Source organism: Canis lupus, chromosome 5 (assembly GCF_011100685.1).
Source record: "Canis lupus familiaris isolate Mischka breed German Shepherd chromosome 5, alternate assembly UU_Cfam_GSD_1.0, whole genome shotgun sequence".
Taxonomy (NCBI): domain Eukaryota; kingdom Metazoa; phylum Chordata; class Mammalia; order Carnivora; family Canidae; genus Canis; species Canis lupus.
In genome coordinates this window covers 1,048,381-1,065,342 of record NC_049226.1, presented here as the reverse complement: position 1 = coordinate 1,065,342, position 16,962 = coordinate 1,048,381, and the positions used below count along the sequence as shown (strand labels likewise).

At 43.1% G+C, this 16,962-nt stretch overlaps 1 protein-coding gene across 2 annotated transcripts in view; it reads right to left on the bottom strand.

Annotated features, from left to right (window-relative positions):
- The window catches only part of NCAPD3 (non-SMC condensin II complex subunit D3), a 60,193-nt gene extending 43,740 nt beyond the window's left edge, over positions 1 to 16,453 (bottom strand). For both annotated transcript variants that reach the window (XR_005359016.1, XM_038535599.1), the window contains exons 1-11: positions 16,302 to 16,453; positions 15,002 to 15,156; positions 12,879 to 13,041; positions 8,049 to 8,233; positions 7,228 to 7,392; positions 7,054 to 7,115; positions 6,770 to 6,857; positions 4,299 to 4,432; positions 2,523 to 2,595; positions 1,620 to 1,745; positions 1,240 to 1,489 (exon numbers count right to left, since the gene is read on the bottom strand). Coding sequence is in view for 1 of the 2 variants with exons in the window: in XM_038535599.1 (XP_038391527.1) it covers positions 1,240 to 1,489; positions 1,620 to 1,745; positions 2,523 to 2,595; positions 4,299 to 4,432; positions 6,770 to 6,857; positions 7,054 to 7,115; positions 7,228 to 7,392; positions 8,049 to 8,233; positions 12,879 to 13,041; positions 15,002 to 15,156; positions 16,302 to 16,365 (1,465 nt within the window). In the remaining variant the exon portion in view is untranslated. The remainder of the gene's footprint in view (positions 1 to 1,239; positions 1,490 to 1,619; positions 1,746 to 2,522; positions 2,596 to 4,298; positions 4,433 to 6,769; positions 6,858 to 7,053; positions 7,116 to 7,227; positions 7,393 to 8,048; positions 8,234 to 12,878; positions 13,042 to 15,001; positions 15,157 to 16,301) is intronic.
- Between the last annotated feature and the right edge of the window lie 509 nt (positions 16,454 to 16,962).

Here is a 16,962-nt window from a genome sequence, read left to right as displayed (position 1 = left end):
ATTTATGGATCCGATCTATGATCAGTGATCTTTGGTGTTACTATTATAACTGCTTTGGGGTACCATGAGCCACATCCATATAATAGCAAACTTAACCAAGAAATGATGTGCTGCCTCCAGATATGAAAACACCAAGAGAAGCAAAATTAGAAGTGGGGCCTGAAGATGAGACTAAACTGCTGCAAGCTCATAATAAAACTTGAACAGGTGAGGGGAAGCTTCCTACAGGTGAGCAAAGACAGTGGTTTCTTAGGATGAATCTACTCATGGTGAACAAGCTGGGAGGTTGAAGTCACAATAAAGGATTTATTTTTTAATTTTTTTTAATTTATTTTTTATTTATTTATGATAGTCACACAGAGAGAAAGAGAGGCAGAGACATAGGCAGAGGGAGAAGCAGGCTCCATGCACCGGGAGCCCGACATGGGATTCAATCCCGGGTCTCCAGGATCACGCCTTGGGCCAAAGGCAGGCGCCAAACCGCTGCGCCACCCAGGGATCCCACAACAAAGGATTTAAAATATTGCATAAACATAGTTGGTGAAGCAGTGGCAGTCTGAAAGGAGGAACTCCAGTTTCAGAAGAAGTTCCCCGGTGGCTGTGGGTAAAATGGTATCAAACAATATCATCTACTACAGAGAAATCATTTGTGAAAAGAGAGTCACGTGATATGGCAAACTTCATCAGCGTCTTAGTTCAAGAAACGGCCACAGCCACCCATCCTTCAGCAACTGCCACCCTGATCAGTCAGCAGCCATCAACATCCAGGCAAGATTCTCCACCAGCAAAAAGACTGCAACTTGCTGAAAGCTCACTATAGTTAGCGTTTTTAGCAGTAAAGTATTTCTAAATTATTGTATGCACTTTTTTTTTTAGACATAATAAAATATGTCTATGTCATATTGCAATAATATAGCAATAATGCTATTGCCACCTGACAGACAACAGTGTATTGTAAACATTAACTTTTTATATGCACTGGAAAACTAAAAAAAATCATTTGACTTGCTTTTTTGCAATATTCACTTTACTGTGATGGTCTGAAACCAAACCCACAATATCTCCAAGCTGTGACTATATTTAAAAAGCTATTCAACAACAAAATACACTGAAATAGGTTTATGAAGGAAAAAGTATATCATACTCTATTATTTTTGCAACAACAATGAACGAATCCTTTGCAGTCCAATTTCTTAAAAAGCATGAGACAGATCCCATGTTACAGGTGAAAATACTTACTGTTAATCTTAAGTTCCAGTATGCTCTCCGATGCAGTAACAGACACTTCCAGGCAATGTGCAAAACTGGACAGTGCCTTGCTGCGGACAGTCGGTGCCTTGTCTACACAACGGTCAAATATAATTTTCTGTACCAAGAACTTATGCTTTAACAGCTTCTGATGCTCCAACGAGAGAGTGTTATCTACTGCTCTTTCAGGCAGTTCCAACAGAGCTAAGACAACATCTAGAGTAAAAATCCTGTGTGGGATCTGATAAAACAAAATCAGAAGAATCTCCATTAGACAGGAATAAAAACCCAAGGATCCCTTGTATATTCAGATCTGTCTGTCAGAAGGCTGCAGAGCAGGAACCCAGATTTTATGCAGATGTATCTCGTACCTTGGAACTTCGTGAGTATCTGTAAAGCCAGGCAATGAACGTAGAGTATTCCTTATTGGGAAGTTTGCTGAGCAGCTGGACCAGGGACTGGGCTGCATAGGTCCGATACTCTGATTTATCAGTCACCTGAAACATAAACATTGAGAGGCTGTCTAGCCAACATCTACCCACAGAACAACTGAAACACATGTTGCAATACAAGTGGAAATTTAGTGAATGTAACTAGTTTGTTGAATCCTTAAATGCTATAAAAATGACTAGCAAGTTTTAGGTTCTAGACCCTTCAAAAACTAATCTAAGAAATCTAGAAGCCCTCTCCTTAGACATACGAACTTAGTATGTAACTTAAGCTTATGGATCTCCTAGAAGCTACTGCCTTCAAGTTAAAATTCATTTGTCCAATCTGCTTTAGAAGCTCAAGAGATAATCATAAAAATCTGAACATTAATTGGATATTTCATGGTATTAAGGAATTATTGTATATTTTCTTTGGTGTGTATTCTGTGGTATGTTTTTGGAGTTCTTATCCTCTAGAGACACATATGAAATAGTTAAGGATCAATACATGACAGAATTTGCTTCCCCCCAAAAATTCCAACATTCAACATGTGTTGATGAAGTTGTAATTTATAAGGGTATAAATGACACAAAACTATTGAAGGTGGGTGCTCATCACCCTATTCTATTTATCCATATGTTTGAGATTTTCCAAAATAAAAAGGATTCCTCTCCCAAAAAGAACACTATGTCAATGGAAACATACAGTGAAAATACTAAATAAAGCTATTTTCTGCAATGATAACAGACTCATTCCCAAGAATAAATATACACACAAACACATATATTTACCCACATATATATTTCTATCATCATTATCATCATTACTATTGAAGCAAATGGTACCTTGGCACAGATGTGCTGGAGTAAGATACGAAGGACTGGGAATACGTTTTCCTTTAGTTCATCCACAATTGAGCTATTTAAAAAAGAAACCACACCCATTGTTTACAGTATACCTATAACTACATAAAATAGTACTTTTTCTTGACTCTGTTCTTAAACACCATGACCTCTATGCTTTAGAAATCCTGAATATTAAAAGCTATTTGCCCCACACTGCAAGCATTGTTTCAGTGAAAAAAGAGTAAAACACACAAAGTTTCACAGCAGAAAACCATTCACTATGTCCTATGTATGGTTTTGAGCTGCAGCCGAGCAGACAGCTTCAGTCAGAGAGGAGCAAATGTTTCATCTTCATACGACTCTTTTGACTCTTAACTAAATTTCACATTAAGACTCTAAAACACATCCTTTTAGGGGCACCTGGGTGGCTCAGTTGGGATAAGCATCCGCCTTTAGCTCAGGTTATAATCTCAGGGTCCTGGGATTGAGCTCCATGTCCAGCTCCCTGCTCAGCTGGGAGTCTTCTCCCTCTCTCTGCCTCCCCCTGCCTTGTCCTGCTTGCACGGTGCATGCTCTCTCTCTCAAATAAATAAATTCTTTAAAAATATATAAAAAATCCTTTTGGGGTAAATAATAATAAGACGCAGCACCACCTTGTGGTAACTCAGTGATATGCTCCCATTTAAAAGGCTTTGACTTCAAACTTCAACCCAAGATTACTGTATCTTTCTTAAGTTAACTTATTTATTTTAGTACTCTCTACCCCCACTGTGGGCTCGAACCCATGACCCCGAGATCAAGAGTCACAATCTCTTCCAACTGAGCCAGCCAGGCACCCCAGAAGATTATTATTGTAATGCCCAGATCTGACCCATCTCTAGTGCTTATCTATACCATTATATGGATGCTACTGCAACTGGAGACATCACGAACTATCACGGAAGAATCAAAATGGTTGTCTACACTTAAAGCACCTTAGTTATTTAATGTTTTAAAAAAATCCCTCATGAGAGATATTTAATGATCAGATGACAGCCTATACCTGGATTCCACCACTCATACCCCACATCTCCAACTACACTATATCCCATATGCCTGCAGGCATGTATGCTCTCATATACTTACCACATCTTTCCACCACCTCCACAATGTGTGCCAAATATTCAATAAAGGAGAGAAAGAATAGCCAACAACACAGCAAATATGTCTTCCCTAATAAAGCTGAGACATGGAACTTTTTAGGTAGAGCTATGTGATTCTGAGGGAAAAAATGGTCTATCAATTATTACTAAAGAAGTAAAAATTGACTTAAATCTTCTTTTTAGGAAGTATGGTCTGTAGGAAGAGGGGAATAGAAAAGTGAGAAGAAACAAGGGAAAAGTGGCAAGGAACAAAGAGAAAGAGACTCAGAGAAGACAGAAATACAAAAAGGAAAGGAAGAGGCAGACTTGTAAGAAAGGCAAACACTGAGACAGATGATGATAAAACAGAGGAGAAGCCAAATGTCATTCCTCAGAGCCTGACCCTACAGGCTAATGAGAATCAAGCTGGAGGTCAGTGCTGGCCCCTGAATTACAGACTCTGTAACCCTCAGCAATGTCCCAGTGCAGAGGCTACCAACAGTGATGTGGGCCACACGAACAAGAGGGGGCCACGAACCACAACAGGCCAGAAATCTGTTAGTTTTCATTAGGTGTCAGAAATCTCGGTTAGTACAGGACCCAGGAGACTTAAGGGAGAGTGATAGAGTGAAAAGCCAATCCGTGTGCACCTCACCTGATGAACTGGACTGCCTGGTTTCTACTGTTGATGACTGATGTTGTAATAGTAAGGGGAGCGTGATGGACTCCTTCACCTGCTCCTAACATTAATATCACATTTAGCATTTGATGGAAAATACAACTTATAACCTGGAAAAGAAGAAAATTCTATTTAAGGCATGACAAAGAATCCAAGGACCTCAAAGGCAGTGATGCAGACCACAGTAAACCACGTCAAGCTGTGTGAAGATACATTGGATTGAAACAGTTTTAGGGGAACACTAGAAATGCGTTTCTTGGACAGTTACTAAGTATTTAATAAACATAGGATGGAAACTGTGAAAACATTGCTTATAGATAATGATAGGAATATCACCTAGTTTTTCTCCTTACTCTCTCAAACTATAGCCCTGAAATTAGGGCAAATAGAGGATTGTCACTTCTAAATGGCAAAAAAATTGCTGATAATCTCTTATAGAACAAGAAAGGGAAGGGACAAGGGAAGAATGGTACTTTACACTTGTATTTTACCTGAAGTTTACAATGCACCTTCCAATATACACCTCATATAATTTACTCAATTAATTCATTCATCCTGTAAATAACGTGTACTGAAAACCACATATGTGGTAGATATCATGTTAAGTACATTCATATATATTACTAGATTTTACTGCCTTTTTTTTTTTTAAGATTTTATTTATTTATTCATGATAGACACAGAGAAAGAGATGCAGACACAGGCAGAGGGAGAAGCAGGCTCCACGCAGGGAGCCCGACATGGGACTCGATCCCGGGTCTCCAGGATCAGGCCCTGGGCTGAAGGCGGCGCTAAACCGCTGAGCCACCCGGGCTGCCTGATTTTACTGTATTTAATCTTAAACATCACAACTGTAAAAGGTAAGCAAGGCATTTCCATTTTATACATGTTATTATTTCCACTTTATACCTAATAAAAGAGCCTCCAAAGTGGAGTTGAATTGTCCAAAGTCAACTGATTATGGGTCAGGCTAAAGTCAACATTGTCTAAAATCAAATCAACACTCTCACAGTTAAAAAATACAACTTGAAAGACACTGCAGATGTAAAGGCATAAATTTCCCCATCCAGCTAACCTTTACAAATTTTATAAAGAACATGGAAACTGAAAGCACTCACTCATGTGAATTCTAACTCATCATATTTTAAACACAGAAATGATAACGGTATAATAAATTATAAAACATAATAAATTATAAAATAAATTATAAATGGTATAATAAATTATAAAACATGTTTTCTAAACAACAGGCATGGTGCTCTGTATCTGACAGGCAACCTTCCATTTCCTTCTCCTGACAACCCTCTGAGGAGACTGAGGCTTTGGAAAAACTGATACAAGGAAGTACAGCTGATGGGGTGGACCTAGAATTCACCAAAGATGTATACAACCTGCCCAAAAACCCTGAACCTACTTGTTTTTTTCTTTTTCTTATGATTTATTTATGAAAGAGAAAAAGAGAGGAAGAGCAGAGGAAGAGGGACAAGCAGACTCCACGCTGAGCACCAAAACCAAAGAGTGGCTTGATCCCAGGACTGAGATTACAAGCTGACCTGAAACCAAGAGTCAGCGCAATTAACCAAGGGAGCCACCCAGGTGCCCCTTTAACCTGCTTCTTAATCACCACGTGACCTGCCCGGGAAATTAAGTGTAGCACAGACACCAAAAGTCAACAGCCACTGCAGTCTTATCACATTTTTTTTTTTTTTTTGTAAAAATCTTGTTTTATTCATGACATCCAAGTTTAGTAACACCATAATGCTTGAAAACCCTAACTCCAATGTTTAGACGGTGATAATGTTAAGGTAACTCTGGGAGGAAAATCCATATGTGAATACTAACTAGGAATGATATCAGTAATACTTCTGTAGAATTCTCAACTAAAACGACTAATAGAAATACTGAAGTGCACATGAAACTTGCCAAGGAAAACTTGAAAATTCCACAAATGTCTCTTTTGAGAACAATCTGGTGACTGTTTCTCTAAAAGTAACACTTTGTTCAATGTTCTTCCTACCTAACTCACACTGGAATCATATTTTGTATGAAACCTAACAAAAATCTGCCATGGCTTCCAATTATTTGAATTATCAGTTTGGTTATGAAGAACAGGTAGCAAATAGAAATGGTGATGCTTTTTATGCTACGAATGATATAAGGTCATGAAAATGACTTGCTAAATTAAAATGGCAGGATGCCTGGGTGGCTCAGTGGTTGAGCACCTGCCATTGACCCGGGGCATGATCCTGGAGTTTCAGGATCGAGTCTCACATCGGGGTCCCTGCATGGAGCCTGCTTCTCCCTCGGCCTGTGTCTCTCATGAATAAATAAATAAATCTTAAATATATAAATAAATAAAATGGTGTTAAACCAAATGCTGCCAATGGTTCAGATGATTCAGATGTTTTCAATTCAACTAGTAACTAAATTAAATCCTTGTCTTTTACCTTATCTCCTTCTCCATGAAATGGGGAGCATAGCAAATACAATCCATGATAGGCCAGTTCTGGTACGTATTTAGCTTGGTTAAGGTTTCTAAAGAAAAAAGGTAAAAGATTGGTCAATGGTTATGACTTTACCCAGAATCTTCCATAACCCTATAATAAACCACATCCAAATGAATAAATTCTACTTGTGTGCCAATTAGGATAAAATGGCATTTATACTTCTGCTAGAGCATAATTTATTACACTATATTTAAATTTTACTATCGGAAGAATTAGTGGCTCACCTGGCCTGTGTCACATGAAATTCATGAAGAATTGGTTCAAACTTAGTCAACGCAACAAAGACCTGCAAAACAGATACCAAGAAGAGACCTGATTTTTCCTTACTCACTAAGTATTAGCCATTCTCTCTGCCCTTTTAGGTTGCCCCAAGGTTTTTTTTTGGAATTCTCACTTACTTCTATACAATTCTGTATACACTGTGGCTTTTCTTTCAGGGAAAATTTGGACAGAAGCCTTAAAAAATTCTTCAAAAGGTGAAAGATGGCATTTCGGATTTGACAAAGGTCTCGGGCAGAAAAACAAATACTTTCTTCATCTTCCTGTTCTTCTATTTCATCCACCTAGATTATAAAGAAACGTACAGGCAACTGCAGAGTAATGCCTAACACTCTGTCCCATGATTTTCAATGAACTCAGATCAAGTCCAGCTAAACTCAGGTGGTTGCTGAATTGCTGAAGTGATGTGACCCTGATCAGGTCCCCTAACTGCTCTGTCTCCACAGCAGAACAATGAATCATTGGACTAGATGACTGCACAGGAGTTTCTAGCTCTGTATCTTTGTGTCAGTGGGAATTCTTATGTTTCTTAGAAGTTTTCCTGTCAAAGAATGCCCACCATTCTACCCAGCCATCACACAAGAATTTGGAATTAATGTTATTCCAATACACTGTTATGGACATGAGCCCTCAAAATACTTCAATCTTCCTCTCTAATGACAGTAAGCTAATGTGGCAAATATACCTGTTTGGTTGTTGCCAAGCACACCTGGGAACAAGGATGGCAAAAGATTACGGAGAGGATGGAAAGATGACAGGTATCCTCAGTAATACATAAAGCCTGAGAAGCAACTTAAGGTCATACTAGATAGTTGATGATACTTTTGGATCATTTGGTTAAAATCATGATGCCAAAAACCATATTTTAATATAAAGTTAATTCTTAAATCACAATCATTTGTTGGTACAGATATGTTCTATTATTCCACTTACTTCTTACCTCAATATCTTCTTTCCTGGGTGGCTTTCCTCTTTTCCTACTCCCTCTTGGATTCGCCTCTGAGTTCTTAGGCTGCTCTTTCTTTCTTTTCCGATTTAAGTTAGATTCTTGAGGCCAGCTCTTCTTCAGAATCTGAATACATTTGTCAAACATCACTTGGTGGAACACCTGATTTGCTACACTGCCTATTTATAAAGAATAAGTGGGTTAGATTAAAATGCCTTAAAATAAGTCGATAACAACAGATGAAAAATTAATAAGTAAAAATGAGCTTATCATGAACTCTAAACAATGACCCTTTAGCAAATAAGTACCATTCAACTTCAGCCTCAGGAGATGAGAAATAGTGATCAGAAGAAATAAATAAGATAAACGTATCTGACCAGGGAGTAACTGGCTTTATATTTTTCATGCCACCATAAACTATAAAACTGGACAAAAATGTATAAAATAATCCTCTTAAGACACGGAGCAAGGGATGCCTGGACAGCTCATTGGTTGAGTGTCTGTCTTCTGCTCAGGGCATGATCCTGGAGTCCCAGGATCGAGTCCTGCATTGTGTTCCCCGCAGGTAGCCTGCTTCTCCCTCTGCCTGTGTCTCTGCCTCTCTCTGTGTCTCTCATGAATAAATAAAACCTTAAAAAAAAAAAAAAAACAGTGCAATAGGCAGCATAGAAAAACAATCTCTGAAGAACAAAAATAAATGAGGTAAACACTAAAATTGTCCCAGTTTCATGTTTTGAGGCAATTTCTGGACAACAGCAGAAAATGGTGGCCCTAAGTACATTATGACGGTCTAAGCTGAGAACACAGAAATCAGAGTCAAAAAGGCAAGGGCTAGAAAAGAGGAAGCTACACAGAAAAAAAGCTTCAGAGATCTCCATAGGGCAGAAGATAAGCACGAAGAGGTAAAACTCCATGAGGGTAGGCAAAAAACAACCTCCAAGGAGCTAGAAGATGAATAATTTTCATAACCCACACAGGGTTGAGAAATATTTGAGTTCTGGACAGCCGATGCTGAAACCTTAAACACCTGAGCTAAACTAGCTCCAGAGTAAAGGCTATTTCATATCTGCTCCAAGAAAGCTTTAAAACAAGCCTCAAAAGGAAAAAGTTAATCTAACAGTTAACTGCCTATCAAAACATAATTAAAACACTATTTGAAGGGAAACAATCACGTAACAATGTTTTCAATACTGCACTATGAATGTGACTGTTAATACTGTATGCCATAAAAACTCCATAAAGATTCATTTATTAGTGTATAGGCTAGGCTATCATGAAGTCATCTCTTTTTAAAGGATTTTATTTATGAAAGAGAGCAAGCAAGCGAGCAAGTGCTCAAACACAAGTGGAGGGCTAAGCTCAGAGCCTGATGTGGGACTCAATCCCATGACCCTGAGATCATGGCCTGAGCTGAAACCAAGAGTGGGATGCTTAACCGACTGAGCCACCCAGGTGCCACAAGAACACAGTATAATCAATAACATCACAAGCGGGTTCTTTGAAATGGTCAATACAATTTAATGGAACTTTTTCTAGATGATGAAAACAACAACAAAAGATACAAATTACCAATCAGACATGAAAGGGGACATATCACTATAGATTATACAAACAAAACTTTCAAAGAAAACCTGCAGATCCAGATGGCTTTTGTTATTGAAATCTACAAAAATTTAAGGCAGAAAAACGACCCCTTCTTCACCAACTTCTAAGATACAAAAAAGGCAAGAAAACTACTCAACTCATTCTACATGAGACTGGTATTATCCTGAAACTCAAATCAGACAAAAGCTTATCAAAAAAGATATCCCTTGTAAATACAGATGCAAAAATCTTCAATAAAATATTAGCTAACAGAATCTGGCAACACACAGTCCTTTCATAATAAAATACTCAACAAATTAGAAATAACAGTATCATAAAGGTGAACCTCAAAACACCCACGGCATATAACATACTTAAGGGCAAAAGACTGAAAGTTTTCCTCCTGAGGTCAGGAATAAGACAAGAAGCCCACCTCCTGACTTCTGCTCAGCACTATACTGGAGGTCCTCATCAGGGCAATTACTCAAGAAAAAGAAATAAAAGGCACCTAAACTGGAAAGGACGAAATAAAATTATGTTTACTCACAGATGATATAACCTTACACATAGAAAATCCTACCAGTAACAATAGATGAGTTCAGCAAAGTTTCAGGGTATAAGATCAGTAATAAAAAAATCAATTGTACTTCTCTAATTAAGGAAAGGGGAGAGGATCTGAATAGAACAGTTTTCAAAAAAAGACAAATGGTCAACAAGCCCTTGAAAAGATGCTCAAATTACTAGTCATCAGGGAAATGCAAATCAAAACCACAATGAGCTATTACCTCATACCTGTCACAATGGCTAAAATCAAAAAGACAAGAAATGACAAATGTTGGCAAAGATGTGGGAAAAGAGGAACTTTCATGCGCTATTGGTGGGAATATTGGTACAGCCACTGTGGAAAGAAAATAGCATGGAAGTTCCTCAAAAAAATTAAAAACAAATACCATAAGATCCAGTAATTCCACTACTGGGTATCTTACCGAAGAAGAACACTACTAGTTCAAAAATATATATGTACTCCTATGTTTACTGCAGCATTATTTACAACAGTCCAGATATGGAAGCAGCCCAACCCAACTGTCCATTGACAGATGAATGAATAAAGATAGGGGATATACATAAAATAAAGTGTTACTCAGCTGCAAAGGAATGAAATCCTGACATTTGCAACAACATAGATGGACCTAGAGGATAGTGTGCTAAGTGAAATCAGAGAAAGACAAATACCATATGATTTCACATATATGTGAAAATTATAAAACAAAACAAAGCTGAAACAAACCAATAAATACAGAGAACAAACTGGTAGTTGCTTGAGGGGTTGAAGATGGGCAAAATGGATGCAGGGAAGTGGAAGGCCTCCAGTTACAGACTAAGTCATGGGGATCCAAGGCATAGCACGGGGAATATACTCGATGGTACTGTAACAACACTGTATGGTGACAGATGATAACCTCACTTGTACTGAGCACAGCATAAGGTACAGACTTGTCCATAAACTTCTCCCACCACTATATTGTACGCCCGAAATTAATGTGACATTGTACATCAACTACACTTAATAATGAATTGTACTTCTAGACATTACAGGTAAGCAATCTGAAAATGAAATTGAGAAAGTAATTTCATCTACAATAGCATGGAAAAAATAAAATACTTCTGAATAAATCTAACCAAATAAGCACAAGAATTATACATTTAAAAGTATCATTCAAACAAATTAGAGAAAACCGAAATAAATGGAAAGGCACGTTGTGCTCATGGATTGGAAGACCTAATGTTGTTTAGACAGCAACACTCCCCAAATTGATCTACAGATTCAGTGCACTGTCAAAATCCCAGAAGCCTTTTTTGGGGTAGACACTGACATGCAACTTCTACAATTTACATGGAAATACAAGGGACTAGAATAACCAAACAATCTTGAAAAAGAGCACAGTGTGATTAAAAATTAAGTATCAACAGTATCCCAAACATAATCCAGATACATTTAAAAACAGAAGGTAATTGGCAGGAACACGTCTTGCTGGAAAGCTGCAAGTGGCCTACGATGAGCAACACTCTTCACTCTTGGCTTTGGCATACATCTCAACCTTAATCAGAAGGAACTGCATCGAGCAAGGGAGGAGAAAAATAAAACTTTTGAGTTCCTAAAACCATCATTTTTCTGTGAGACAGCTTGGTTAGACCTGAGACTCTGCTTAGCAAGACCAAAGTCTTTAAGAACTTATTTCAACAGTCATTATTGGTAACTTTAACGATAATACAAAATAGGGCAGCCCCAATAGCCCAGTGGTTTGGCGCCGCCTTCAGCCTGGGGTGTGATCCTGGGGACCCAGGATGGAGTCCCGCGTCGGGCTCCCTACAGGGAGCCTGCTTCTCCCTCTGCCTATGTCTCTGCCTCTCTCTGTGTCTCTCATGAATAAATGATTAAAATCTTAAAAAAAAAAAAAAAACAATAATACAAAATAATGTTCAAGGCTTTAATATGTCTTTTTAGCAATTTCCAAATCATATGGGATAAATCCTTGAAATTTCTTAGAAATGAATTTATGTAAACAATGACAAACAGTAACTATGTTCTCCACTGCATCCCCCTCCATGTTCCATCCTCTCTTGCCTTGGGTTTGGGTGGGTAGAAGGGACTCCTTTATTGCTCACAGGAGGAACAGCCACCTGAGTGCTCTGACAGTAAAAGAAGTAGAACAGTGCTCATCAACAGACTACCTTCCTACACTTTCCTTCATCAAGCATTACTAGTGATTCTCACGCTTTCTTTCTTAGTACGGTAAACTGTTTCTCCATATCTGCATAGGAGAGAGATATGTAACACAGGGACTGCCCAGCAGTCTTTCTCAGCCTGGACGGGGAGTCAGGAGACGAGTGGGCAGTATCAGATTTTTATACTAGGTGGGGGTAGGTAGGAATGGAGCTTCTGTAGCTTGAAAACAATCTCCCTCGAGCCTTACCTCTCTCAGATTAACTGCATTAGGTTACAGACACACCACGTTAGAAAACAAACGCATTTAAAGAAACAAGGGAAAGATATTTCTCGAACACCTGTAACGTGCCATGTATTTTACAGACTTACTCTCATTTAATACTCAGAAAAATTCCGCGAGATGGGTTACCACTGCTCCATTTTAGAAGTGAGAAAACAAAATATAAGGGTTCAAACAATGTAAAAATTTAAAACAAAAACATATTTTATCCTACCGTATCGAATACACATACCTGGTACTTCCAGCAACAGAAAATAAAGCCCAGCAGCATGAAGGCCATACTGTCGACACTGCACACTGACGCTTCTCGTATGAACGGCTTGAACAAAGTGATAGAACAATGCCACCAGTGCCCTGTGAGAAACACGGTTCTCAATGAAGAAGGACCAAATGCTCTGGGTGGAGGAAGAAACATAAAAGCCAAGAATTAGAGAATGGGAAAATCTCTTGATTTTTCCAAGTATTTAGTACCTTAAAAAAAAAAAAAAAAAAAAATATATATATATATACACAACAGACCAACTTGATTCCCAACTATAAATCTTCAAAGGGATCGAAACGAAAAATCAAAATGCAGTATTCAAAATTACAAAGATAAATAAGTATGTAATAAATTTAAATAATTAAATTTTCAAAAATAATTTGTGGATAAGTTTGAAGCATATGTATTTCTGAAATTATCATAGCTAAAAACTATACTAAGACCTTTGGGACACCCTATATTAGTGTTTACTCAGACAAGTTACTCCTCTATCTGTTAAATGTACACAAAACCATTTATCACTAGTTACTAACTAAAGAAATCAGAGCCATTTACTTAAATTTAAATGCTTTATGGGCAATGAGAGCAGGAAAGGAAATACCTGAAAGTTTAGCCCTCAGATTTCAGGAGAGGCCTAAGTGAGAAAGGAAATACACCCTAAACTATAAACCACAATTTTAATAATTATATCATCGTTCCATGTTTTGCCAATTAAACACATGAAGAGGAAATGGGTTATTTCTACAAACCAAACACAGCAGCAACTACATATGGTTTATCCTGGAGTATCTTTAAAAAACATAGGCCCATGAAAGTTCAAGAAATCAGATCTTGTACTTCCTGCTTCCCTGAAGATGGGGAAAGTAGCAGGTAATGCCTTGGCTTGGCCACTCTGCTTAGCATGTGCCACTTTACAGAAGCGCATTCTTCCACGGTGCGCTCTTCCACGGTGAAACTTCTAGAAGACCCCCTCCTACCTTTATAGCAGTTATCTCCTCACTCTTTTTCTTTTTTCTGGCTGATGGGCCTGGAGGCTATTATTGATCAACTGGTCCACAGGGTGGGGGCGGGTCCACTACAGGACTATCCCGGGGGCCACCTCCCCAGCTCCCTGGCCTCTGGCCACATCTGTCGCCTCCCTCTGCTCTGCCGCTTCTTCCACTGGAGCAGTTGCCGTTCCACTCAAACTCCTTCACGTGCATCATGCAGTCAAGGTGCTCGCGGCAGTCCCAGTGGCGCTGCTCAGGCTTGCAGGCCGGGGAGTTGGGGAGGCTGTCCCGCTTGCATTGAGCAGCCGGATGAGGTGGTGGGCACAGAGTGTCGCTGCTGGAGTACCAGCTGCATGGCGTTCATCTGCTGCCGCGGGACCACCATCTCGTGCTCCCTGTGCCCCGGAAACCTTAGTCTGGCGGGAGGTGGGCATCTGCTTGCGGTCAGGCTTCCCTGAGGGATGGCTCACACAGCACCGGCCCAGACGCGCCCCGTGGCTGCAGCACTGCAGACTGCCCACCTCCTCACTCCTAGTGCTACCTCAGCTCTACCCACCTCATGAGGAACTGTGACCTCGTAGGTCACCAGGGACGATCCAACGACCTGTGGCCCAAGCGCCCGTGTCAGGACTCCGCCTGCCCATGACCTCGCAGCACTGGTGCCTGGCTCCTCCCTGTCTTCGGATCAGCGCTCCTCACTCTGGTGCTTGTCTGCAGGCCACCGGCAGTCCTGTCTCTACCCGACCCGGCCCGTCCTGGTCTCTTCCTCACCCCCCACTTCCGCGTCGCTGCACCCGGGATCAGAGGGCTCGCCCAGCCAGGCTGCTGAACTTGCACTTCCCTCCGGGTCTTCCAATGCACACTGCCAGGGACTTCTCCGCGACGATGCCCTAACAGGAGCTCATGTGCAAAAGCCTAAAACTGAACCTGTAATTCCCCACTTAACCAGCAGCCGCCAGGGTTTGATAGCACACGGGCCACATGCTATGCTCTTCCTGCCCCGGTCGTCAGGAACTGTGCGCACAGGTGGCTGCGCTCAGGCCAGCGCTGCCTCCCGGCCCCCGCTGACACCTGTGGATGGCCACCTTCCCGGCCGGGGCTCACCTCTGCAGGGCCGTGCTCTTCCGTAGCGAAGGGCACAATGCCCTCATGTAGTTTAGTGAACGCGCTCAACCCAGTCTCTAAGATCTCTGCTTCCACGCGAGGATCCAAGGGCTCGGCCTCCGTGAAGTCCGCTTCCCACACTGCGTCCACCCATCCTGGGGGAAAGGGCGGTCAAGGCGAGGCTCTCCCAGAGCAGGTAGAGCATCCACGACCTCTGGGCTCGGGGTTGGCTCAGAGAGAGAAGCCCCGGGCCCACCCCACCCAGACCATGTGACACAGGATTTCAGGCCGCAGCAAAGGGCAAAATCCTTCCCTTAAACTGTAACCGACGCTGCGGGGCCGCCTGACCGTCCTAAACATCCGGGGGCGAGCCTCTTCCTATGCACCCTACTCTCCTGAAGAGTTTGGTCACGTACTCCTGAAAATACAGAGAGCAGCGGCCGCACCACAGGCAGAGAGGCAGGCTCCCGGTTGCTTGCGAGCCAAGCCAAGCCGCCCCCCCGCCCAAAACCCTTTCTAGACCCAGCTGTTCTGGGGAGCGGCGCTTCCGAGGCTGAAGCATACGGCCTTCCCACAAGCTCAATCTGAAGAAAAGAGGTTAATAAGGCTGCCTCGATGTCCCTTTGCGAAAATCTCATGAGGAGGCTAATAGAACCGAATACAGTGATGTGTGGGGGAGGACCTGAGGGGAGCGGAGCCAGGAGGGCCTGAGGGAGCACCTGCAGGGAGCGGAGTGAGGAAGGCCAGAGGGGAGGACCTGACGGACGACCTGAGGGGAGGAGCTGAGGGAGCACCTTCGGGGGGCGGAGTGAGGAAGGCCAGAGGGGAGAACCTGAGGGGAGGGGAGTGGGGAGGACCTGAGAGGAGGACCTGAGGGGAGGAGCGGAGAAGAGCTGAGAAGAGGATCTGAGGGAAGCACCTGAGGGGAGGGCCCCGGGGCGGGACCGCGGCCGTCGTGCGCACGAGCGTCAGAGGCGCGCCCCGGCACCACCGGCCCCGCCGCCGCCCCGGCCGCGACACGTCCGCCCGCAACAGCGGCCGCGAGCGCCGCAGTCAGTGCTCCGCGAAGCCACAGAGCGGGCGCCGCTGTCGGAGAGCCCCCGGGGAACGGCAGGGGGAGGCCGCAGCAGCCCGGGAAGGAAGCCAACGCCCGGCCGCCCCCCCCCCCCCCGCGTGCCCCACCCCACACGGGGCCCCTGCGTCCCGAGGGCGCGGACGCCGAGCCCCCCGCCCCGCCCCCGCCCAGGCCGGGAGGCGCCGCAGCCCGGCCTCCCCGACTCTCACAGCCGCGTCTCCTCACCGGGGCTGAGACCCAGCGGGCACCAGGGCTGCAGGCCGCTGCCCAGGGCCAGCAGCGCCACCATGATCCCTCCGCAGCCGGCGAGCGTCCGCGCTGCTCAACTTTCAAAGCTCGCTCCCGCGCGCGCTCCGAGACGCTGCTGCGGACCAATCAGGGCGGGCGGAGCGTCCCGCCGACGAATCATCGCGCAGCCGTGTGCCGCCCGCCCGCCAATCGGCGGGGCCCTGTGCCGCCGGCGCAGAGAACGGGGCGGGCCGACGGCCGGGGGCAGCGCCGCTTCCCAGGCTGACGTCTGAGGTTGGCGCGGCGCGCGGGGGTCGCGATTAAGTCAGAACTTCGCGTTTTTCTCCTCTTATTTCTTTAGCTGGGAGGACGCCGTAAGGAGGAGGAGACGGGTCCTCCCCGTATTAGAGGTCAGCTTTGCCCGAGGCCGACGTTCCCCGTGCGTGTCAGCTGGCGCTCGAACGTTCTGACGTTTCCCGAGGAGCCAAAGCAGTGAGGGAAACCAAACAGGAGCGCCCGGGAAGGGTATCCGCAGATATTTAATTTTACGACACATCTGGCCCGCAGTTCTGCAAAAAGGCCGTGACTGCCATGCCAACTAAGGGAACCACCGGCCCCTCGGTCTACCAGCGCACATGCGCAGTGAGCACCCGTCCTG